The 26,659-nt window shown below is 34.5% G+C and overlaps 1 protein-coding gene across 4 annotated transcripts in view; it reads right to left on the minus strand.

Moving 5' to 3' along the window:
* Nucleotides 1-26,659, minus strand: part of MARK1 (microtubule affinity regulating kinase 1) — a 132,594-nt gene that overhangs the window by 21,403 nt on the left and 84,532 nt on the right. For all 4 annotated transcript variants that reach the window (XM_020892528.2, XM_020892529.2, XM_020892526.2 and 1 more), the window contains exons 4-11: nt 25,056-25,104; nt 23,869-23,934; nt 20,053-20,123; nt 15,428-15,484; nt 7,800-8,036; nt 7,594-7,713; nt 2,311-2,410; nt 1,162-1,274 (exon numbers count right to left, since the gene is read on the minus strand). In XM_020892528.2, the coding sequence (XP_020748187.2) occupies nt 1,162-1,274; nt 2,311-2,410; nt 7,594-7,713; nt 7,800-8,036; nt 15,428-15,484; nt 20,053-20,123; nt 23,869-23,934; nt 25,056-25,104 (813 nt within the window). The remainder of the gene's footprint in view (nt 1-1,161; nt 1,275-2,310; nt 2,411-7,593; nt 7,714-7,799; nt 8,037-15,427; nt 15,485-20,052; nt 20,124-23,868; nt 23,935-25,055; nt 25,105-26,659) is intronic.

The following is a 26,659-nucleotide window of genomic DNA, read 5'->3' on the forward strand; positions in this document are numbered from 1 at the left end:
CAACTCACAATTCTATTAACGCTATTCAACTCATTCCCTTCAGATCCAGATCTTTATATCCAAATGACTACTGAAAAGCTCCAACCAATGGGAAGTTCAAATTCAACCACCCCAAACTGAACAAGCCTCCCACTGTCCCCGAGATTCACTCTTTTCCTGTCTTGACAAATACGTCTTACATAACCAGTCACCTATACTACAAGTCTGAGGGTCTCTTATCTCTCATTTCCAACAGGTTATCAAATACCTGTTAATTCTACCTCTTACATGCCTTGGCTTGTTGTGGGCGTCTGTCCTCTTACATCCCAGAGTTTCCTGTGCACCCTCTCCTCAGAGCATTTCCCACACCGTACCACACTACGGACTGATTCCCTCCCCTCCACACTGAGAGCAACCTGAGAGCAGAGACCTTCTAATCTTTCTATTCCAGTATGTAGCATGATTTCTGGTACAAAGCAGGTTCAATAAACGTCAGCTGAATGTACTGATTCACTAATAGTTACTATTTACTTTAAATAATTTAATCCTATTCTACAAAATGCCTCCCACCAACTGTCAAAGCTCTGGGCTATTCTTGACTCTCAATTTATACCTTTGTATTTGCTGGTCCAAAGGATCATTTGCTTTCATGGCTCAATAACCACTGGCATAGTGACTTCTTTACTCTCTCTCTCCCTACTATAGATCTCAACTGGCCTTGAGAATTCCCAGTTGATGTATAAAAACACTTGACACTCTACAAGGCAAAACATATCACAAAATGACCCTTCCCTGGGCTCCCGCCTGTATTTTGTTTTAAATGCTGTTGTGTCCCTTTGTTTCAGTTACTGGTGTTCTGTGCGCCTGGAATAACCATGCTGCCTTTGGAAGGGCTCCTGCATTTGGGGGATGCTGTTCTCATGGACCCGATGGAACAGGGTCTCTCAGAGCTAAGCAAGACACTGCCTACTCTTTCCAAACAATCTCTTCGTGTTCAGAGAAATAAGATTAGTTCATAACTTACCACTGTGAATTTTGAATTCTAATAAATAAGAATGTTAGTGTTTTTATATTTTTTTATACCACCTAGAATATATTTGCTAATATTATATCTATACTTAAGCTGTAACTTAGCTTAAAAAATAATCTGAAAACATTAATCTGAAAAGGTGAAAAACTTACTTCAGGTGGTTTTCTACCTAGCAGAATATAAGTAGCCATGACTTCATCATATTTCTGATTTATTAAGGCATCATTTATCTCATCTCGTACAAATCCCATGGTGATCATGATATCTAGAAATAAAAAACAAAATGCAAAATTTCTGAAAATGAGTGTATTTTAGTAAACAAACCAACAAAAATGGGCAAGTTTGTCCACATTAGGTATGAAAACTAAGTTCTAACATTTTAAAGTGTAACTTTAATTTAAAAACTTCTGGTCTACTAATATACAGATTCTATGTAGTTAGATACTGTACATCCCCAATTTTTCAGGCAGAAACTCTCTCATGAGTCAATATATTTCCAAGCCTACTCCATTTCTGCCTAGCACATTCTTGAGCTGAGTTCCTTTGTCCAGATAGATATAGTATCTGTCTGTGACATACACAGAATATCTTCTCTCTCTTGCAACACATACTCAGGCACTCATGGAGCGGTTTCTCTCATCACTTGACAAATTTGGTTTCTGAACTGTAGGCAGGTTGATTCTTCGGAAGGCTTGAATTCCACAGTTCTGATCAGATTTCTACCTCCCTCAAATGCTCCTCCTTTGCTGTTCTGCCCTCAAGCAAGACAGGAGCCTAGCCGAGATGACTCAGCTCTGAGTTTCTGATGGCTTTGAGAAGGAACGGGGAGTAGGCTGGAAGCGGACACACACTGACTGGGTGTGGAGGATGGACCCTCTTGAATTAGTGGGAAACCAAGAGGGGACCAAAGTGCTCCTCCCGCTAACTCACTGCCTCTATATTTTTGGTTAAAATACGTGCTATATTTTGCTGATATTTATCAGTCTGAAAAGTGCTGACTCTTAAATCAGTCATTCCTCTCTTAGGAACTGTTGAAAGAAAAGGATGAGGCTTATTTACATTGTTTCCATTTTTATATCACTGTTGCCAACAATTGTTTTAGATTACAATACATGAGAACAAAATAAGGAAGTTGAATTTTGCAATGTTTAGTGTATATCTGAAGAAAGAAAAGATGATAATGTAAGCATTTTTCAAATAAAAACTCCTTCCAATTTACATTTTAAACACAATTTTGGTAGACTAAAGGACTCTGACTTATAGCCTCGGGACAGCACCTCTCACAATACTTAAATGCTTACCTATTCTTTTCGTGTCATTGAAATCCGGTTCAGGCTCAGCATATGGCTTTAGTTCTTCTTCTTCATGACCAACATTCATCCACCGATCTTTCATTATTTGCTAGGAAATAAACTCTACATTATGTTTGGCCAATCAGGACATTCAATCACTTATATTAGCTCTTTTTTTAGTAAATGTGAAATTTGCTAGTTTAATTAACAAGAATCATGTGACATTTTCAAACTAAAGTTACTGTTTCTAGTTTAATTAGCAGGCCAACAGAAGGTACAGGCCTGAGACATACTTGTATTAATACATCTTATGACAACTATACCCATCATCCTGCACACTCACCAAATGAACTGACTCAAAATACACTGCCTGCTGCCTATGTTCCTCTAAAAGGAGTATTTTCACACACCTACTGATTTTAACTTCTATGTCGTATTTTTACAGTTAAGAATGATGAAGAGATTTTTCTCTTGGTCTTCTACCAAATATATACCGTGCTGATTTTAAAATCATCTGCTATATTTTAGAATCCTCACTAAAACATTAGGAAAGAAGAGATCACAGGAAATGGAAATCAGGGTTAGGCAATGATGATAGCTTATAGAATATGGGAAGAGAGGACAGTTAAGATTTAAGTCTAGAACTAGGAATTATTAAGAATCAGTGTGAAAACAGGCACTGGTGTGCATTACCAGAGTCAAATTTAAGCCGACACTGAAACAACAGTCAACCCTGGGCTATTAAAAGGCAACCTGGGAGAGACAGTCTATGGAACAAGGAAACTATTGGCAAACCATACATCACATAAGGGGTTAATATCCAGAACATATAAACAACTCCTATAACTCCATAACAACAAAAAATTGCTCAAAATAAAAAATGGGCAAAGGACCTGTATAGGCATATCTCCAAAGCATATATACAAGTAGCCAATAAGCATGTGATAAGAGGCTCAACATTACTGATCATCAGGGAAATCAAAATCACAGTGAGATATCACCTCATATCTGTTAGGATGACAACTGTCAAAAAAAAAAAAAAAAGAAAGAAAATAAGTGTTGATGAGAATATGAAGACACTGAAACCCTTGTGCACTGTTGGTATGACTGTAAAATGGTATTGTTACTATGGTAAACAGTATGGAGGCTCCTTAATATACTAAAAACGGAACAACTATCTGATCCAGCAATCCCATTTCTAGGTATATATCCAAAATAACTGAAAACAGGATCTTGAAGAGATATTTCATACCCATGTTCACTGCAACATTATTCACAATAGCCAAGATGTAGAAATAATCTAAATGTCTGATGGATGGAAAAAGAAAATGTGATATGCACATACAGTGAAGTGTTAGCCTTAGAAAACAAGGGAATTCTGCCATATGCTATAATGTGGATGAACTCTGAGGAGACTGTTAAGAAAAAATAGCCAATCACAGGAAAGCAAACACTGCATGATTCTACTTATATAAAGGATCTACTTATAAGGTCCTTTAAATAAAGGATCTACTTACATAAAGGATTATTTTAAATAAAACTCATAGAAACAGGAAGTAGAACTTTGTTTGCCTGCGTTAGGAGGAAGGAGCAACAGGGAGCTATGGTGCAATGGCCAATACACTGCACTAGAACAGGTGAACAAACTAATCCATTTCAGATTTCATTTGAGATACCTCAACACAAGAAACAAGAGGACAAACAAGACTCCAAAACTGAACAAAGTTTACTTTAGCCATCACTGCCAGTGAACAGAGATGACTACTTGATGAGAAACTCTAGCAAAATAATGGACACAGATGAATTATAAAGAATTAAACAAATTAACAACAGAAATAAAAACCCTATGCATAGGTCCACACATTAAAAGACTATGGACTTTAGATTGGCCAGATGAAAATACTTTTTCTTAAATTATTTTAGCCTTTATAAAGTATACCCCATATGCACCTGAATTTGTACTCAAAAATTTTCATTTCAAAAATGGTTATTATTGTTGTTTTTTGCTTTACTACCACTTGTACTAGGCAAACACAAGCAAAATTTTTAAGATTATCTTAGCAGCAGCTGAAAAAGATATTAAAAGTAGAAAAGTACTTCTTGAGGACTAAAAATGACAGAGAAAAAGCAGTAAGGAAGGGCTTTGCTTTAGGCTCAAACTGTTATTATTTGAAACATTTTGGTTAAGGACTGGAAAAATTAAAGAAAATATACAAAGATGAGACAGCAGAAGTGTTTTTCGGCTTCTTTCTAAAAAAAAAAAAAAATTCAGACATACCAATATTCTAATAGGGGAAAAAAAACAGTGCACAGCATAAAACACAAATCCTTTTAAAATCACGTGTGATCCTGTCTCTCCCATTATGATCGCAATTAGGAAGAGCTGAAAGCATTCATATACACAGCCTAAGAAAGGTATATAACTATTTAGATCTAGAAACAACTAAAGGTCAAGCAAGGATAATATGAAATCAATTTCATTAATTTTTTTCTCATGGAGGATTAAGGCACATAACTTATAAGGCCTGAGAAATACACAGTCATATCCAAGAAGCAACAGGAAGGTGTGTAAGTTAAATAAGAAGTTTAATAAGACAATAAGCAGATTACTTGAATCAAGATTCTTTAAATCAAATTTTAATATTAGCAAATTATACAGTCAGGAAAGACTAGAGTTTACTCAGTAATTCATGATACTCAAATAACACTGAAAAAAATCAAGTTCCATTAAAAAAAAAATGGGACTTGGGAAATATTTCATATCAAAATGTACAAAGTTGCTATAAGTCTACAAAGCTGATTAACCAGACTCCTTCAGTCAAGCAGCTAAAGGGACACAGAGAGCTTAGACATGAATAAGTACCCTTAACCTATTCATTAAAAACACTGAGCATTATCTCTAATGAAAGAAACACAAATTAAGGCGATTATGACTGTATTACTACCACAAAGACATCAATTACTAGAAATTATTCTATCCAATACAGAAACAAGCTGTGGAGAACAGATACCCTCAAGTGCTTTAGGTCACATACAATCTTTTGGCAATGATACACAGGACCTAGCAGACTGCTTATACCTTCCGACTCAGTAACTATGGGCTTGGAGTGTTTATCTAAGCATATATCCCAAAGGAAAAAAGTTTATCACATTAATTTTAGCAAAAACAATGAAAACAGTTCAAATATGCAACTAGCAAGAAAACAGTTAAACTTTGATACATAAAGGGAAGGAGGTCATTCTCATGATAAAGCAAAGAGTACAAACTATAAACGTTTAAGTTAACAATAAAAAAGAATGCAATATGACATGAAAACATTACTGTATAAAAATTTGTTTACCTACTGTAGACTGGTGTTTTGAAAATGGCTGTTTTTAAAAGTTCATAGATTTTAAATTGCAAAGTTGACAATAAAGTTCCTATGAAAATAAAAGTGAAGGCTAATACAATTTTTAACATCATTGTTATTTCTAAGGGAGTTTCTTAAGATTTTGTATAAGAAATCTTTTATTTAAATTGGTATCAGGTTTCTCTGGAAAGTCAGCTCTGGGAATTGTGAAGCAGAACAGCCTTTGTATAGTGATATCTGCAATATTATGGTAGCATTTCCAATGTAGACTCCTGGTTCCATGGCTGGAAAACAGTTTTGATAAGCTGAAACAGGAGGTTCCAGACTATACTCAAATACATCAAATTGAACTTCTGATGAGCAAATGTTTTCATAATAATAATTTGGAATTTTAATTCTACTCAGAGAATTCTAATACTTTAATCCTTCACATTTTAATGTTAAGGATAAAAGAGTTAAATACTTGACTATTATTGCAAATGAATCATCATTAAGACATCAAGTACATCTTATCAACTGTACACAGAAATTTTAACATCTATTCCCCTTATATAGTTTTTGTTGGTCTTTTTGCCTCAACTCTTGGAGATTTTTTTATTAAGTGACATGCATATAAACTTGACTCCAGTGACAAAAACAGGTCACAGAGCAGGATTAAGAGAAGTTTTTGTCCCTATAAAATTTTACAACTGATGAGTGTCCACAATTTTAACTATTTCACTTAATTTTGTATTATAATGTTTGAAAGTAAGTTTAGAAGAGCAGTAATATGAAAAGTGGGCTTTTTTACAGCATTGATTTATCCATTAAAACATTATTAACATGTCATTTGACCCCCAAAGGAAAAAAAAAGAAACAGAAAAAAATTATAGGAACTGATCACATTTAAACAAATAATTCAGTAAAAAACATCTGATGATTGATTCACTGATATAAAGCATTTAACTTCCCAGTGGAAGTCACCATCCCTGAACTTCCATCCAGACATACTGCATCTTTCAGTGAAAAGCACTGTGGTAATAAAGTCACAAAGCCCAGACTAACCTGAGAGCTCTGTACACAGGGATGGCTCACTATAAGGCGGCCTCCTAACCAGCATGGAGTCCGTGCCAGAAAGCCCCATTGCTACACTAAAAAAGTACAGTGTACATGAGGTTAATTCTCTGCATTTCCTACCCTATCTACTAAGGCAAATAAATGAAGACAAAAAGTACTAGAGAACAACACACACTGAATCTCTGAAATTACTTTAGTACAGGTGAAAATATTCTTAAAAACAAATGGGCAAAATACTTAATAAGTTGTTCAGATTATAGCACCAGAAGGAAAAGATGTTAGACCTTTATGGTTACATGAGCCTCTGACATCAGTGGGTGCAATATACTTAATACTTTTATACTAGCATCTATTATTATAAATATCTCACATATGTGGAATGTATATAGGCAACAAAACAGTGTGGTAAGAAATGAAATACTTGTTTCCAACATGTTCTAGTTATTAAATACATCAAATTTTTTGTACTGACGTTGAGAGGGTTCTACTGAATTTTTTACCATCAGATACAGTCGTGGAGTATTCACTGGATTCAAATTTCACTATCTTCTTTCATCCTTGAAATATTTGTACTTCGTAAATACAAGGTTTCTATATTGGACCAAGCAATTCTGACAGAGGCTAGGTTTTCCTTCTTCTTCAACTAAGTCAATCTTATCCCTATTTTGATGTTGTTTGAATACTTCATTGCAGGATGAAGAAGAAATAAGAGTCTCTAGAGAAACCCATTGCACAACTTTTGAGTAGTGAAAGCATCATGTGACCTTCTGTAGTTTGAACAAAAGACAGATGAGATGATCTGGCAATTTTCCTTAAAAAACACGGGTCAGTTTCTCAAATATTTTAATTGTCAAATTTTAAACATAGGGTAGAAAAAATTACTTACTTCTAAGCTGCCTCTCTTAATTGGATTCAGCACTAATAATTTCTTCAAAAGGTTTTCACAGTCTGTGGACATATAGAAGGGAATACGATACTTCCCTCGTAAGACCCGCTCCCGCAGTTCCTTAAAAGCAAAAGAAAGCATTTATTGCTGGCTGATGAAATCATCGTGATTGGGGATAGAACATTAATAGCGAATATAGCCAATACCTTTAAATTCTGGCCATCAAAAGGCAAGGAGCCACTGACTAACGTGTAGAGAATGACGCCGAGGCTCCACACGTCTACTTCAGGCCCGTCATACTTCTTCCCTTGGAAAAGCTCAGGAGCAGCATAAGGTGGGCTTCCACAAAATGTGTCCAACTTGTTCCCGACTGTAAATTCATTACTAAAACCAAAGTCAGCAATTTTAATATTCATATCAGCATCAAGGAGAAGGTTTTCAGCCTAAGAAGAAAATAATAAAAAGGACAATGTAAAGAGCCTACACAAAATAAAATGTTCATTATAATTGCTCAGATCTTAAACATGTATTCTTGTCTCTCTTTTTAAGATTATGTGAATTTTTTATTACTTAAAAACTTTTTCCAAGCTTCACCGAGGTATGACTGACAAAAATTGAATATATTTAGGCTTTACAGCATTACTTTTTAAAAGGGTATACAAAGTGGTAATTTAATAAACCTATACATTGTGAAATGATGACCATAATCTAGTTAATTAACATATCTATTACCACACAGTTACTTTTTTAAAGTTTGTCATTAATTCTTACTGGAGTTTAGTTGCTTTACAGTTCTGTGTCAGCGTCTGCTGTAGTGCAAAGTGACTCATTCACACGCATACACCTGTCTGCCCTTTCCCGGATTTCCACCCCAGCCAGGCCCCACAGAGCGCTCAGGAGGCGTCTCTGCGCGGCGCAGGAGGCTCTCCTTAGTCACCTATTCTACACGCAGTAGTGTATACCCATCGGTCTCAGTCTCCCATTTCTTGTCTTTCGTTTTTAAATATAACGTCCAACTGAGAAGCCGAGCAGAGTACTCCAATGTCTGATTGTTCAGAATTACATCTATATAGGACTGAATTTTAACACTATCACTTCATGGCAAACAGATGGTGTATAAAAATGGAAACCACAACAGACTTTATTTTCTTGGACTGCAAAATCACTGCAGACGGTGACTGCAGCCATGAAAGTAAAAGATGTCTGGAAGAAAAGCTATGACAAACCCAGAAAGCGTATTAAAAAGCAAAGACATCACTTTGCCAACAAAGGTCCATATAGTCAAAGCTATGGTTTTTCCAGTAATCATGAACAGATGTGAGAGTTGGACCAGAGAGAAGGCTGAGTGCTGAAGAACTGATGCTTTCAAACTGTGGTGCTGGAGAAGACTCTTCAGAGTCCCTTGGACTGTAAGGAGGTCAACCCAGTCAATTCTAAAGGAAATCAACCCTGAATATTCACTGGAAGGACTGATGCTAACGCTGAAACTCCAATACTTGGGCCACCTGATGCAAAGAACTAATTCATTGGAAAAGACCCTGATGCTAGGAAAGACTAAAAACAGGAGGAGAAGGGGACGACAGAGGATGAGATGGTTGAATAGCATCGCTGACTTGATGGTCATGAGTTTGAGTAAGCTCCAGAAGTTGGTGATGGACAGGAAGCCTGGCATGCTGCAGTCCATGGGGTCGCAAAGAGTCAGACACGACTGAATAACTGAACAATGACAAAGACTGAATTTTAACACTATACAGGAAGGTTTCATTTATATACATATATGTAACTCTTTGGGCTTCCCAGGTGGTGCTAGTTGTAAAGAACCCACTTGCCAATGCAGGAGATATAAGAGATGCAGGTTCAATCCCTGGGTTGGGAAGATCCCCTGGAGGAAGGCATGGCAACCCACTCCAGTATTCTTGCCTGGTGAATCCCATGGACAGAGAAGCCTGGCAGGCTACAGTCCATAGGGTTGCAAAGAGTTGGACACGACTGAAGCAACTCAGTATGCACACATGTGTAACTGTTTAAGAAAGGTTATTTAAAAACTGTTTTCTCCCAGAGATCATTTTAAGCCTAATTTTCTTTCTTATGGTAAGAAACATCCTGGAATTGTACCTTAATATGACCTATTCTAAAGAAGATAAGTCAACAAAACACTAATACGCTATGGGGTTAAACCAACCAATTTACCCAAATATGCTCTGTTTGAATAGAGTATTCCTGGTTAAAGCAAGTCAGGGGTTCCATGACTAATGAATTTATTCCTTGCACTCTCTTGCAAAATGCATCCTCAACAAAGTTCTATCCTTCCAGTAAAAGAAAGCAATACATTAGTCTCCATTAGGTCTTACCTGTTTTAAGCCTCTTTTTAATTTTCTAAAACTAGATTCTTTTACTGGAGGTTTATTACGGTAGAAAGAAGAGATTTCTCCCTATGTTTTGAAAAACAGGTTTTCTAAAATATTCCTGAATCAGAACCATTTAATGAAAAACATTTAAATGTACCTTTTATACATGCAAGTAATTTAATAAAGGACTTGCTTTTGTACACGTTTTGTTTCATTCTATGCTAAACTGACAGAATAACAAAGTTATCACTTAGTTTGTAGATGTGTTTTATCAGGTTACAAAATGGAGTAAAATTTGACTAAAACAAATCCAGAGTTCTTTACATCACTTAAGTGTCCAACAGTCAGCAGAGCTCAGCAGTCAGCCCATCATGTATCTTCCTTCCCTTACCTCCTTCTTTTCTTAAGAAATACTAGTTTGTGATATTTGTTTTCATCCTGTTTTAGAAAATAAAGATACAGATAATTCCCAAAATATGCAAAAAATGTGGCATAACAGCACACAGATTTGGAAGATTTATATTAGATCAAAATGTTATGGACTGTGTGACAAAACCAGGTTACTTTGATGTTCTGATGTAAGGGTCTGGTGATTGTAAATTTCTGTGGCATCCTGGGAGCAAGCTAGACTTAGCTCAGTCTCTCTAAAGATGTCTGGATAAGACAGCAAAGTACCCAAGGCTGCCCCAGAAGAGGAGAGCTGGAGAGGGTTTTGAGGTTTCCTCCCAAGTGCACACAGGAAACTCCCTCCACAGGACTAGAGGAGAATCACAAGGTGATGAATTTTTTTTTTGGCAGATATATTCCATTTAAGAAATGAGACAACAAGCTAGGAGTCAAACACACAAGCAGGGAAATAAATAGCTCTCTTCTTTCTCTTTCTTTGCAGCAGTGATTTCCCTTTAAAAGGCTGAGGGAGGAAACTGAGAAATAGAAATATTTGAAGCAGGAGAAACTCTATAACCTCAGAAAAATGGAGCAAAATACAGTGCTAGACTTCAAACAACTATTTAGGACAGTATATTCAAATATAACACAAATTACTGTGAGTAACTGACATAGGCAATGGGAAAAGAAGTTTAAAAAAAAGGAACATGCAAATTAAATTTGGAAAAAAAGAGAAAAGGGGGGAAAAAACTTTTTTAGACGAGGAACTTTTTACTTTTTTAAAAAAAAATCAATTTGGCCTCAACCATTTCTTTTTTTAAAATTATTTTTAATAAAAAAAACATAATTTAAGAGAAGTATCAATAACCTCAGATATGCAGATGACACCACCCTTATGGCAGAAAGTGAAGAAGAGCTAAAGAGCCTCTTGATGAAAGTGAAAGAGGAGAGTGAAAAGGTTGGCTTAAAGCTCAACATTCAGAAAACTAAGATCATGGCATCTGGTCCCATCACTTCATGGCAAATAGATGGGGAAAAAGTGGAAATAGTGGCTGACTTTATTTTTCTGGGCTCCAAAATCACTGCATATATTGACTGCAGCCATGAAATTAAAAGACGCTTACTCCTTGGAAGGAAAGTTATGACCAACCTAGACAGCATATTAAAAAGCAGAGACATTACTTTGCCAACACAGGTCCGTCTAGTCAAGGCTATGGTTTTACCAGTGGTCACATATGGATGTAAGTTGGACTATAAAGAAAGCTGAGTGCTGAAGAATTGATGCTTTTGAACTGTGGTGTTGGAGAAAACTCTAGAGAGTCCCCTGGACTGCAAGGAGATCTAACCAGTCCATCCTAAAGAAGATCAGTCCTGGGTGTTCACTGGAGGGAGTGATGCTGAAGTTAAAACTCCAATACTTTGACCACCTGATGCGAAAAGCTGATTCATTTGAAAAGACCCTGATGCTGGGAAAGATTGAGGGCAGGAGAAGGGGATGACAGAGGATGAGATGGTTGGATGGCATCACCGACTCAATGGACATGGGTTTGGGTGGACTCCGGGAGTTGGTGATGGACAGGGAGGCCTGGTGTGCTGCGGTTCATGAGGTAGCAGAGAGTCAGACACGACTGAGTGACTGAACTGAACATGATAATTTGATATACATACACATAGTGAAATGATTACTAAAGTTAATTAACATATTTCCTCACAGTTACCTTTTTCTTGGGTATTAATGATGGGAACACCTGAAATCTACTCTCTAAGCAAACTTCCAGTACTTAATACAGTATTACTAACTTTTGGGGGGTGGGGCCATACCGCACAGCATGTGAGATCTTAGTTCCTTGACTAGGGATCCAACCTGTGCCCCTTGCATTGGAACCTTGGAGTTTTAACCACTGGACCACCAGGGAAGTTACCAATTATTAACTTTTTGGATTATATATGAAAAGCTCAGGCAACCAAAGCAAACATAAACAAGTGAGACTATATCAAACTAAAAAGCTTCTGCACATCAAAGGAAACCATCAACAAAATGAAAACACAGAATAAGAGAAAATATTTGCAAACCACATATCTGAAAGGGGTTAATACTTAAAATACGTAAGAAACTCGTGACTCAATAATCAAAAAACCAAAACCCAGATTAAAAAATTGGCAAAACATCTACATAGACATTTTACCAAAGAAGACATACAGTCAACAGGTATATGAAAAGTTGCTCAACATCACTAATCATCAGAGAAATGTAAATCAAAACCACAATGAGGTATTATCTCACGACTGGATAGCTATATGAAAAAAATAAAAGATAAGTGTCACCAATAATGTGAGGAGCTAGAACACTGTGTTCTGTTGGGAAGGCTGTAAATCGGCATAGCAATTCTACAAAACAGTATAGAATCTCTTCGAAAGCTGAAACTAGAACTACCACATGATCCAGCCATCTGTCTTCTCAGTCTACCTAAAGAAAATGAAATCAGTTCCTCCAAGAGGTATCTGCCCTCCCATGTTCATTGCCACCATTATTTCTTGACTATCACACATATCTTAGTCTAAAGAATGCCAGTTTATACTAATCACATGCATTTGATATTCATAGTAGTAATAGTGTTAGTCGCTCAGTCGTGTCGGACTCTTTTGAGACCGCATGCACTGTAGTCTGCCAAGGTCCTCTGTCCATGGGATTCTGGACAAGAATACTGGAGCAGGTAGTCATTGCCTTCTCCAGGGAAGCTTCCCAAATCAGGGATCAAACTCAGGCCCTCCTGCATTGCAGGCGTATTATTTACCAACTAAGCCACCAGGGATTCATAAAAACATTTAAAATTTTTCTAATATTTCTCTGAATTTCAATGTAAGGATGAGCACTGGCTCTTACATCAGACAAAGCTGGATATTGTACCCTGACCTTACTTCTGATGGAATGGGGCCTCAGGCATTTTTAATTAGGGACAAAGTTTCACATTTATGTATTAAGAGAAGCTAATTAACAGAAACAAATCCTCTCAACCTTTAATTCTAGACAACCTCTCATCCACATTTTCTTCATTTGCTCAGTGAAAATACTGCCTTTTAATAAAATATTCCTATGATTTATGTCAGAGTATTTTGCCTCAGTTCTCTTCGAGGAGTTTTATGGTGTCATGCCTGTATTTAGATCTTCAAACCATTTGGAGTTTGTTTTTGTATATGGTGTGAGAGAGTGGTCTAATTTCATTGACTTAAATGTAGCTGTCAAGCTTTCCCAACACCACTTGATGAAGAGACTGTCTTTTCTCCACTGTATACTCTTGCCTCCTTTGTCTTTGCCATAGATTAATTGATTACAGGGGTATGGGTTTATTTCTGGGCTCTTGGTTCTGTTCCACTGATCTATGTGTCTGCTTTTATGCCAATACCAAGCTGTTTTGATTACTGTAACTTTGTGGTTATCATCTGAAGTCTGGGAGGGCTGTGCTTCCAGCTTTGTTCTTTATTCTCAAGATTGCTTTGGCAATTCTAGGTCTTCTGTGGTACCATATAAATTTGAGGATTATTTGTTCTAGTTCTGTGAAAACTGTCATGGAAGTTTTCCTAGGAATTACATTACATTTGTAGATTGCTTTGGGGAGTGTGGCATTTTACCAATATTAATTCTTCCAATACAAGAGTATGGGGTATCTTTCCATTTCTTTGGATCATCTTCAATTTCCTTCATCAATATTTTACAGTTTTCAGTGTTGTAGGTGCATATAGGTCTTTTACCTCCTTAGTTAAGTTTATTCCCTCAGGCAAAAGATATAAAAGCAAAAATAAATAAAAGAGACCTTATCAAACTTCAAAGCTTTTGCACAGCAAAGGAAACCATGAAGAAAACGAAAAGAGAATCAAGGAATGGGAGAAACTATTTGCAAATTTTTAAACTTTTTATTAACAAGGGGTTAATACTCAAAATATATCAACAGCTCATACAACTCAATAATACAAAAAACCAACAGGTCAATCAAAAAATGGACAGACAACCTAAACAGTCACTTCTCCAAAGACATACACAATGGCCAAAAGGCACATGAAAAGATGCTCAACACTGCTAATTATTAGAAAAATGTATATAAATATATAGCAAAAGCACAATGAGGTTATTACTTCACCATGGGCAGAATGGCTATTATCAAAAAGTCTACAATTAATAAATGCTTAAAAGGGTGAAGAAAAGAGAACCCTCCCACACTGTTGGTGGGAATGTAAATTGGTGCACCGGCTATGGAGAAGAGTAAGGAGGTTCCTTAAAAAACTAAAAAATAGAGCTACCACATTACCCAGTAATCCCACTCTTGGGCATATATCCAGAAAACACAAGAACTCAATTTGAAAAGATACACGCACACCAATGTTCATAACAGCACTATTTACAACAGCCAAGATACAGAAACAATTCATGTGCCCATCAACAGATAACTGGCTTAAGAAGATGCAGGGGTGTCTCTGTGTGTACATGCACAATGGAATATTACTTCACCATAAAAAGGATCGAAATAATGCCATTTGCAGCAATATGGACAGACTAGAGAATATCATACTAACTGAAGGAAGTCAGACAAAGAAACCCAAATATTATATAATATCATTTATATGTGGAATCTAAAAATAATACAAATGATCTATATACAAAATAGAAACAGACTCAGACACAGAAAACAAACGAATGGTTACCAAAGGGAAGAGGAAGAGGGAAGGGATAAATTAGGAGTATGGGATTACCAGGTACAAAATACCACAGATAAAACAGATAAGCAAAAAGGATTTCCTGTATAGCATAGGTAACTACATTCACTGTCTTGTAATAACCTATAATGGGAAAGAACCTGAAAAAATATATATATAATATATAACTGAATCACTGTACACCTCAAACATGATACTGTAAACCAACTATACTTCAATTTTAAAAAAAGAAAATGCTGCCTTTTATAAAAAGCTGCTGTAAAAAAATTAAATAAAAACTAATTTTCTTCTATAATGTCTGGCACAATCATGCAATCAAAAAAATAGCTCTGACAGTATCAAATATCTGTTAATAATAAGAAATTTTTGTTATAAAACCAGTTGCTTACCTTAAGATCACGGTGAACAATGCACTTTTGATGACAATACTGTACAGCAGATACAATCTGAAATAAATATTTGGATAAAAGATTCAAAATTATTATAGTAAAAGTATCCATTTTTCCCAATTATTATTCCAATTAGAGAACTTACTAGCTTGGATTTCAAAGTTACATTTAGTAATTTCACTGCTCCTTTAGTTCAGAAAACCATATGTACTAAAGTGATAAAATTTTCACTTTTAAATTCAGACGATGTGGAAAAGTAGTGTTCTCTTGCTAAAATATACTAAATATTTATCAGAGTGCCTGAAGATTTTTCCTATAGGTTGTTATATTTCTTTGTTTACACAATCAAATGTATACTTCATAGTTTTGGGTCAAATGATTTATTCCACTGTTGGAATAAGAATTTTGGCACACATGAATCAGCATTTCAAGATAGTTGGCTCAAGTTCAAAATGCAAAACTCTATTTTAGGAATTACATTAAATGTGCTCAAGGCATGTTTCTCAGGGAGGTCAACTGACTTAAGAATTTATCAACAGGGCATTTAGCAATACTGTATTTTTGTCTGTTCATATATTACAAAGCAAAGGGAAAAATTTTTGAGCCTTAAAAGGAAACCTAAGTTTCAAAACAAGAGGTATAAAAATGAAATTTAATTTTTAACCTGTCACTAATTCAGCTGGGCAAAGTATTCTATCCTTGTAACCAGATTCTGTATGCAGTCTTAATTTCTATTACCTAGGGCTCTTTGGAGATAACTGCTAAAGAACCCAATGGCTTAAGGGCCAAAGATACAAGTGAGAAATAGGTTATAAGCAATTCTATGATAGTTATATACTTTTATTACATAAAATACAGAAATGGAAACTATCTGATAGCAATCAGGTAAGAGCTACTTTATACATATATGTATGGCCATTTTAGCGCAGCAGAACATTCAGGTCTGTGGAGTCAGTTAAATGTAAACACGGTCTGAATGTTGAGCATTGGTTAGGCATTTACAAATGGGAACAGAAATGAGATTTTTAAAGTCTAAGGGTGATGTGAAGTATGACCACGCTAATAGGATATTGGTTAGGAAAAAAAAAAACTCTGAAGTAGTACAAGTGAAGCTGATATTTCAGTATTATAAAATTATTCTAATGTATATTAAAATGGTTCAAAGACAGAGAAGACATGAATTCAAAACAAAATCAACATACAATGAGTAAGATGTAATTCTATTAAACTCAGTTTGATCCAACAGTTTATTGAGTACCTGCTATGTGCAAGAAAACGTGCTAGTTGCAAGGGGAACACAAAAATGGACACTACATGTGCACCCTGCCCTTAATAAGGAGCTTACCGTCTGACTGGGAGGAAAAGTATGTGTATGAGTAACTATATATGTAACAAGGCAGAATCATAGAAGCAGGGGTACAAAGAAGCGAGGCAATCATAAAAATAAGAGTAATTTCCAGCTGGTTGGTGATACTGACATTTGATCTAAGCCAACATGAAGGACAAATATTTTAAAATGTGGAGGCTTGGGGATGGGGATGTAGTGGGTAAGGGGGTAAAATGCCTACTGTGGAGGCAACACAATGTATCTGAAAAGTAGGTTGGAAGATGGTAATACTGGGAGTTAAACCTGGATAGACAAGTTGGCAAAAGTCTCTGAATTCCAAACTAAGCAGGTGCTACAGAACCATGAAATATTTTTGAGCAGAACAACTGTGAATGATTATAATCAATTTGAAGTGTGAGTCTCCCAAATACAGCAGAACCCTACAAGTAATATGTAGCATTCATTTTCTTAAGCAATATGCTTCAAATTGTAATATCCAATTTTCACCAAAATATGTTCATTAGTTAAGATATACATTTATATGTAAATATTAATTCAACTTACTGAATATATTATATAGGCGATAGGACGTTCATACTATAAGGCTATTTTTATATCACAGATGACAGAACTGTGCTGATAGCATTATGTTTTTCAAGTCACCTTCTCTTGATACAGCAAAGAAGGCATGCTACAGACAATGATTTGGTTACCAAACATGAACTTCACCTTAGGATAGTTTCTATGAAAGCAGTTCTATAGGCACTTCTGGAATAACAATCTCCTGCGTCTTAAAGACTTAAGAAGGGAAAGATAATTTATAATACCACCACACTGATCTAGTAGGATACAATTTCTACAATGAAAGAAGCTCTGGCTTCTGACTCACATTAAGAATCCCCATCCACAAATCCAAGTTTTACTGCATTAATCTATGGCCAGACCCTCCCATCTCAAAACCTTCTGTACCTCCACAAATGCAATGTAAGAACTTCTTTATGATCCTTTTGTTACAAATCTCAAAAACATGACTGAGAATCAGTCCTGCACTGACCCTAAAACAAAACATGTCAACGTTTTACCATGAGGTGCAATTGTGGGGTTTGCTTTGCAATTATTTATAAGTGGGTCAGGAATTCCCAAGCTTCAAGTTGTAGCTTTGATATTGGGAAGGCTAAATCAACATTGTGATTTTCTTGTAGGCCTTCGACTCTTAAGGGAATGCAGAGGTACTGTAGGAGCAATAGCTGCTAAATTGGTCCTAAACTGTCATAGTATTTTTGTTATACTTCATGGTAGAGTCAAGGACATACATGTATAGGGTGTGTATATACCCTTACTAATATATCATGTTCCCCTTCACTGTTAAACTCTTAAAAGTAACTGCACGAAATACAGAGCAAATAAAAATAAAATAAATATACATTAACTAGAGTTTTAATTAAACCTATAAAGAAAAATAAACTTGGCAAAAATAAATATAAAAACAAAAACAACTTTTTGACAAATAACTACAAAATTGTGTGTTTTCATTGTTTTTAAAAATGTGAGTTGGTTACCTATTTAATTTTGGGGGAACACATATAGATAGTAAAATACCTTTAATATTTATAACAGAGAATTATTTTTTAAACTTCCATTGTTTTACATTTTAAATAGAATTCATTTCATATTCAACCTCTGATCTCATTTCAAAGTAATCCAGATTTCATTAAAAAAAAAAAGAGCCACTTAATAATTACTTGGATCTTTGTGAAAATATCTGTGTCCCAGCCTCCTATCCTGCTTACACCTGTCAGTAAAGATGAGTAAGCTCTTTAAAACAGCAGGCATTTTCACCTTCTCTAATCCCATATAGTACCTAGTAAAATTTTTGACCACAGTTGTTTTTAATAATAAATAAATAAAATCAACCAACTAAAAAGAAGAGTAAGCAGTGACAGTCATTCAAATACCGATTTAGATTTCAATGGAAATATCTAATGTCAATTGGAATTTTCTTCCTAGTTGGCTACTAAAGCTAGAGTGACTGACATGGAGAGAACAATGACATTTGAAGTGATGATTGTGGTTCTTTACTTAAGTAAACCTGGACTTGCAACCCAGCATAGAAAAGAATTTAACAGTATGTGACTGATCGCTGTTCAGCTTCTCAATGTTGCTTCCTCATTACCAGCTGTCTTTAGATTCAGCTATTTTAAGTCAAATGCTTCTAAGATCCATTTCAAATATAATGAATGGCTGTATATATCTTTGGTCTAAAGCATTTTATATATTGTGTTCCAAAAAGTAATGATTCCGTCAGATATTAATAATAGATGTTTCCCAAAATAAACTCACTCCATGATCAATTCAGAGTGCGCTGTGTCAAAAAAATAGTCAAAAAGGTATTTTCCTCCCGTCTTCTTCAGGACTTCTATAATTGTTTACATGTTAACATATATACAAAAATCTCACAGTGGAACATTTCATATTAGTATGACCCAATCTTACTGATTACAGGATCACTTTAATTGCAGAATCACGCTTACAGAAGAGATACTGAACTACTTTTAAATGAGTATTTTAAATTCACTAAGGCAAAGTTTGGCATATAGAAAGTTATCTGTTGAAACTTTACTTCAGTAAATTTTATGAACAATTTACAATTTATTAATCTGACATTGCTACAGTAATTTTTAAAGTGTACTAATTTTAATTACTTCATTCCTAAAAATTAGAAACAAAAGCTTAGATGAACTTAAATTGCTTTTTCTTATTTTATCATTTATGTAACAAATCATAATCAAGTCGACCTGGAAATACCAATATCTTACCATATTCTTCACACTGGCAAGGTTCCTTCCCTACTCGACTAAATAAAATTGATCATAGTCTTTAAACCTACAAAAATAGGAGTTCCAAAAGCAAGATATCTTTAATTACTTAAAAAAATACAAAAACCTTTTTAAACAGTACACAGTTATGTTGTACACATAAAGCTAATAATACTTAATAATAATTCCTGGATAAATGTTTAAAGTATTTATTTTCTATCTCACTCTAGGTCTCTATTTCCAAGACTATCAAAGAGTTATTAATAAGAGTCTCAACTATAAACATTTTACTATTTATGATGATCTAAAAATAACCAATTATAACTACTTTACAAATTTCTTTTTCAGTTTTCCATCTTAAAAAAGAAAGTATGAATTTTTCTTTTTAAAGTACCATGTACTCTGAATTCTGGTTTGTGATACTGTCCATTGTACATCACTAAAAATATCAGCAAAACAAAGTTGAAAACTACTTTCCATACCTGCCTAAATTTTGCACGGGCCTCTTTTTCTTTCATTCTTCCATGGGCAACTAAGTAATCAAATACTTCACCTGAATCAGAAAGGTAAAGCAGGCAGTAAAATATACATAGATTTTCAGTTAACAATATATGCAATGTCAAGTTTTTGCCTTGTTTTTTAAGAAGCTTTTGGCCCACACTTTTCTGATAGTTCTATATAAATTAAAACTATTACATGATAGAAAAAAAGGGAAAAAGACATATAAAACCAAATATTGGTAGCAGCTTATGAATCAGCAAAACTCCTTTAATAAAAAATCATAAAAACATTAAGAAAACTTTCTTTCTTCTTTTCAGTACTATGTGAAAATACAGTCAACTCTTTATTATCCATTCAAATAAAGGGAAGCCACAGCATGGGCAACCAAATGTTACATTTGGCTCTGTATTTGGGGCTTACATTTCAAATAAAATACCAAAAGCCATATTATGTTGGCTCACTCTCTTAAAGTCTACTGATCATATAATCTTGGGTCAAATTCCATCTATCTCCATCCACACTGATTTCATTCTTATCCTTCATATTTTGATCATGTTCATTCTCATGATACTCATTTCACCTGCACTGGTACTTAACTACTTACTATACAGAATGAAACCACCCTGTGTGCATCTCCTGTTACCCTAGAGGAGCTGCAACCTTCTTGAATGCTGTCATCACACCCATACTTTACCTGCATGACCATCCCCATGACAGGACACAACGTGGATAGACAATACAAATTTGTTGAAATAATTTAAAGATACTAGAAACTGTTAAAAATTTTCTAATAGATCCTTTACATGTAAGTTTTTTTCATTTTTCTCTAATTAATAATAATAAACCTAATGTTCAGTTACATTATGAAAGATAAAATACTTCAGTGTAAGGGATTAAAATTTTATATCCTTATAATTGGCACCATATAGACAAACATGTATATTAAAAACTCACCAAGTGGCTTAAAGGGTTCTTATAAAGTACAGCAAAGTGGTTAAAAACTCAGGTTTTAGAATCAGACTAATTTTGGTATGAATCCTGATTTAGCCCTTAGTTGCTACGGGGAGATATTAGGAAGATTTCTTAACTATGTTAAGAACCCTTTTCTCCCTATTGCCTATCTCACATGGCTGTTGTGAGGATTAATGAAATAAAGCACGTGCTTAGCACAGTGACTGGCATATAGTAAGCACTCAATAAATTATATATTTGTATCTAGGTATACAGATATATTACATATACATATATGCAATATCAATCCTAGGACATAAGTAAAATGTTAAAAATCAAAATGCAATGATGTATGTATGTCAGATGAAACTAATACATCTACAATGTTAGCAGATTATATAAGGTATACTTAAATGATTAAATGGGATGATAAAAACAGAGAAATGAATAGATGCTCTAGCTGACCCATCATAGCAGTTAACTCTAGATATGCGAATTTAGGCTGAGAAAGATATAATATATACGGCAGGGGTTCAAAAACCTGGACTGCCCTTAAGTTCTGCCTGGAACGTTCACACCCCAGATGTTGACATGACCCGGTCCTTTACTGATTATATATTACTTGTTTATCATACGCTTCCCCAACTAGAATGTCATCTTTTTGATGGCAATGACCTTGTATCTGTTCATCCATGTGTTGCTCGCACCTCGAATACCACCTAGTATGTAGTAAACATTTAATAAATAATGTTTGCATGAACAACAGGAGAAATACACACACCATTGTGGATTAGCCCTGATGCCTACTTCTAATAGGTTCCCTTGAACAAAACATGGTTCATATAGGAGTTGCCTGCCCTTCTAATCACTGAAGATCTTTTGCCCCAGGAATGAACCAGAGTCAAGAGATGTACTCCTCAAAGAGGCCGTTTTTCATGCTAAGTTTCCAGTGTGCATGTCCGATTCAATCCTAAAATATCTATAAATTTTAGAGGAAACATATTGTTTTATTTACCAGAGTCATCTTGTCATTTATGGGTTTAAAAGGTAAGAGGTCGATTCTAGATTTACTGCTACAGAACTGCGATGGTTTTGTTACAGGATCACTGACTGGCAAGACTCAAAGGAAACCCATCACCAGGAATCAGAATTAAGTAAGAGACCACCTGGTTTGGGATGAGCTAAAGTACACACCCCTCTAGCCTACCCTACACCCCACTGCCCCCCCCCACCCCCCCTGCTACTGAAGGAGAGCAGTAAGGCCCCCGGGGGCTGTCTATTACTCCAGCCCTTGCTCCCCTTCATCAGCACCAATAGAGTTGACTGTACTTACCATTAACTGCTAAAGCAGCACCACATTAGTACTAACCCAGCCTTGTGGTGGGCCTTCATAAAAACAGAACAATACCCAGAGATCTGTAGCTGTCTATAAGTTCTCATATCAAAGCCATGTCTAGCCCTTCTCTTGAGACTTTAGATCACTAAAAAAAGTTTAACTGAACTATAAACACAACGGATTCCCATACTGATGAACTGTTCATTTTCCTTTAAACTAAAGAAGAGTTAAGTGAAGAAAGAATTCATTATGTGGTATTTGAAGGTTCATTAATTTTATTACAGACTAACATTTTATGCAAGTTTGCATGACTATTAATATTTTTAAAAATCTTATGATAATAAAAAACATTAATGATTTAGGTTTTGGGGTTATGTAAAAAACTTACATGAAGTATTTTCAGGGTTTTAAAAAAAAAGTGATGCAAAAACCCAAATCTATTAAAATACTAAAAAAACAATTAAAATATTTAATATTTGTAGTAATTTTTAAAAAAAATCTAAGAGACAGTATAAAAATACATAGTCTAGATGTTGTAGAGTAAAATAAATCGTCTTTATTCAAGTTACAGAAAATCAGAACATCATAAAAATCTACATCCTTTTTTAGCTAAAAGGACTCAAAACTAGACTCAACACTAAGTTTTCCTATTGATTAGCAAAAAAAGGTTAATTAGACAAGTTGGTTTAAATAATTTCCAATGCCCTCCTTCTTTAATTGCTTAAATTCTATGAGTCCTTAAAACCTTCAAGATCCTCTTTTTACTTATTAAATTATTTAACTCCATAAATTTTAAACGTCTTTCTGAAAAAGTTAAGGCTTATGCCTAAAAGAATAGTGATTCTATGGCAATGTATCTCTCATTTGAGGAAAGTGCAGGAAATGAAAATGATTTTCTATATCAGTGTTTAAAAATAAATCCTATTTTTGATGCTAGACAGTCAAAATAAACATTGTATTCTACTAGAAGTGTATCTTACCATTTACCTGTCAACTCAGTATTCTAATTTATGAAATATATACATCAATACTTGTTTAAATTGAAACATTTTATAGATTATCTTGAAGATGTATGTATAGCGAGAATCTGTAATACGTGATCAGTGAAACAAAAATGTGACCTAGAACAGGCTTTTACTATAAACATTACTAAAAACATTCTGGGTTTGAAATTTCTTATTTATAGCCAAGAGAAAATAGTATTAGAAGATAATAATAATAATATAATATTAAGATGAGTGGTGAAACATTCATAGATAACAATGCAAATTTAGTTTTGAAAAACGTCCTTAAATAATTTTTAAATAAGTCAAAGTCCAATTTTTAATTGTAGGATCAACAGATCTTGTAACCAAACAGTGAATTTTCCTAAAGACACCATTGAAAGGCATTTTAATAAAACTACAGATTCATTAACAACAATAAAGACACAGATATTATAATGAGCTTTCAGGTATTAATAATTCTACATGTCTCATCAAAGATAACTTTTCATTCCCCTCATCCTTACCCCCACTCGCGTATTCCATGACTAAATAGAGAGTCTTCTCTGTTTCAATAACTTCAAACAATTTTACTGAAAAAAGAAATTAGAGATATAACTCTGTAATTGTGAGCATACTACATATGCTTTAAGAAAATTTAAGGTAACACTAAAACAAAGGAAAAGTTGAGCATTTACTAATAAAAATTACTACTTATAATTTAAAGTTTAAAACTTTTCCCAAGGATTATTACTACCATGGAAGATAACTATTACAAAATGATTTGGAACCAACTGTTGGCTCAAAAGAGAGTTAAGTTTCTAGGATTAAAAACCTTATCCCCTTACAAATTAGAATAATGTAATAAAAAGGAAAATCTTAGAACAACAAAATTTTAGTGAACACTTAGAAAGATACTATTATCATAATGAATCAATCAAAAATGTTAAATAATCTTTGGTACAGAAATAAAAAATTTTATAATTATGTGATATTTTAAGTTTCTGATTAAAATCTACTAAATTATCAGACTTATGTAGTTGAAATTATATACCACAGGGAATTACATCTCTAATTTTGTACGTCTCTAAAATTGTATCTCTAATATACAAGATTTTTTTAGTGCATAAGAAGCATATTTCAAGAATAAACAGATTAAATGAAGAATTGCTTTTTACTTCTTATAATCCAATGACTTTGAGTAATATATAAATTAATTTACAAATAAATTTATCTGTAAATATGGGGGGAAAATAGAACTTATGAAAATAAGTTCACTAAAATTGAAATAAAATCTTTATTTCCTTTAAAATTCAAACTAGTTATTTTGCCTATAGACTATGAACAAACCCAAGTCCATATTGCCAAAATATCTGGAATTATTTCTTATCAATACCTAAATGGCATGCAATCTCTATTTAGAAAGATTTAGTAAGGAGATACAAGAAACATCTGTATACAGCAACTCCAAGTCAAATGTATTATTTCAGTGAAGAGTAGAAGATAGCAAGGTAGTAGAAAAATACAATTTGTAGCCTTCAGTTATCTTCTTTATAATATTTTTACCCAAAGTAACACTTTCTGAGATTATCATTTAGGTTATCGTTTTTCTTCCTTTTATATAGAACATCCTTAAAACTCTATCATTTCAAATAGCCTCAATAGTATTTAAGGAAAATATTTTATCATTAATTGTGAAATATAAATTTCATACCTATGTTAGGGTGATTCAATATCTTCATTATTCGTACTTCTCGAAACAACTGTGAAAGAAAACAGGAAACATTTCTGCTAAAAAAGAACACTCAAGCAGAGAACCAATCAAAACATCTATTTGAAGAAATTTATCTTCTTATAAGACACTATAGGATTCTGGTCAAATAAGAGATTTATTTCACAATTCCAATTCTACTAAGACTTGGCTTCCAGGACAATGTTAATTAATTGAACTCAAATGGTTGTGTGTGTGTGTGTGTGTGTGTGTGTGAATATACCATATACAATAAAAAAACAATCAAATACTCATTACTAGGAATAAAAGAAAAATACTATGGAAATGAAACTAAACGTACATTCTTATGATTTTTATCCAAAAACAACATTCTCAGGAGGTGGGGGGCCTGACTCTTTAGTTATCTCTACTGGTTGATCACACTATAAGCAATTATGAATAAAGGTATACAAACCATTAAGCTTTTGTGTGGACATAAATTTTCAATTCACTTGGGTAAATATCAAAGAGGAGGATTGCTGAGTGGTACAGTGGAGTATGTTTAGTTTTGTGAGAATCCAGCAAACCACCCTCCAAAGTGGCTGCACCATTCTGCATCCCCATCAGCAGCTGAGAGTTCCTGTTGTTTCACATTCTTGCCCCCATTCAATGTTGTCACTGTTCTGGACTTTCACCATTTTAAAGGAGTGCAGGAAGCCCCGATAGCTCAAGAGGTAAAGAATCCACCTGCAATGCAGGAGATGCAGGAGACTTGGGTTTGACCTCTGGGTCAGGAAGATCCCCTGGAGAAGGAAACAGCAACTCACTCCAGTATTCTTGCCTGGGAAATCCCATGGACAGAGGAGCCTGGCAGGTTATACACAGAGTTGGACACGCCTGAGCACACACATGCAATGCAATGGGTGTGAAGTGGTATCTGTTGTTTTAATTTATTCTAGTTAGAGCAATAATATACAGCCATCGGGTTCCTATATCTCAAAGATGTCTAGAATATATTGTTCTATGCATAGTAACCTCTTTTTCAGGTGGATTTCTTTTTTTTTTTTCTTTTTTTTTCAGGTGTACAGCAAAGTGATTCAGTTATATATATATATATATATATGGATATATATATCCATATATATATGGATATCCTATATCCATATATGTTCTTTTTTAGACTCTTTTCCATTATAGGTTATTACAAGATATTGAGTATAGTTCTCTGTGCTATACAGTCAGTCCGTGTTGGTTATCTATTTTATCCTTTAGTAGTTTTTGACAAGAAGTGAGAAAAAAACAAAAACAAGCAACAGCATAAATGTGTGTATAAGCTGGGTATGTGCTGGCTTAAAGTGACAGGCAGCGATGGACAGAAGAGCAGCTGCTGCTGGAAAAAGTGATGACGGGGATTTTAAGCGCTTAATTGACTTGGAACAATGAAGTGCCAGAATCATGCCCTGCCAATCACCCTTATTCCTAAAGAAACACTTAAATTGTCAGCTAGATTTGTCATCAACCTTCCAAACCTAGAGAATTTGGGTCAACTGAACAGTAGTAGCACATGGATTCAGTAAAGCTTTATGATGTCTTTTCTACATGACTCC

Source organism: Odocoileus virginianus, chromosome 11 (assembly GCF_023699985.2).
Source record: "Odocoileus virginianus isolate 20LAN1187 ecotype Illinois chromosome 11, Ovbor_1.2, whole genome shotgun sequence".
Taxonomy (NCBI): Eukaryota; Metazoa; Chordata; class Mammalia; order Artiodactyla; family Cervidae; genus Odocoileus; species Odocoileus virginianus.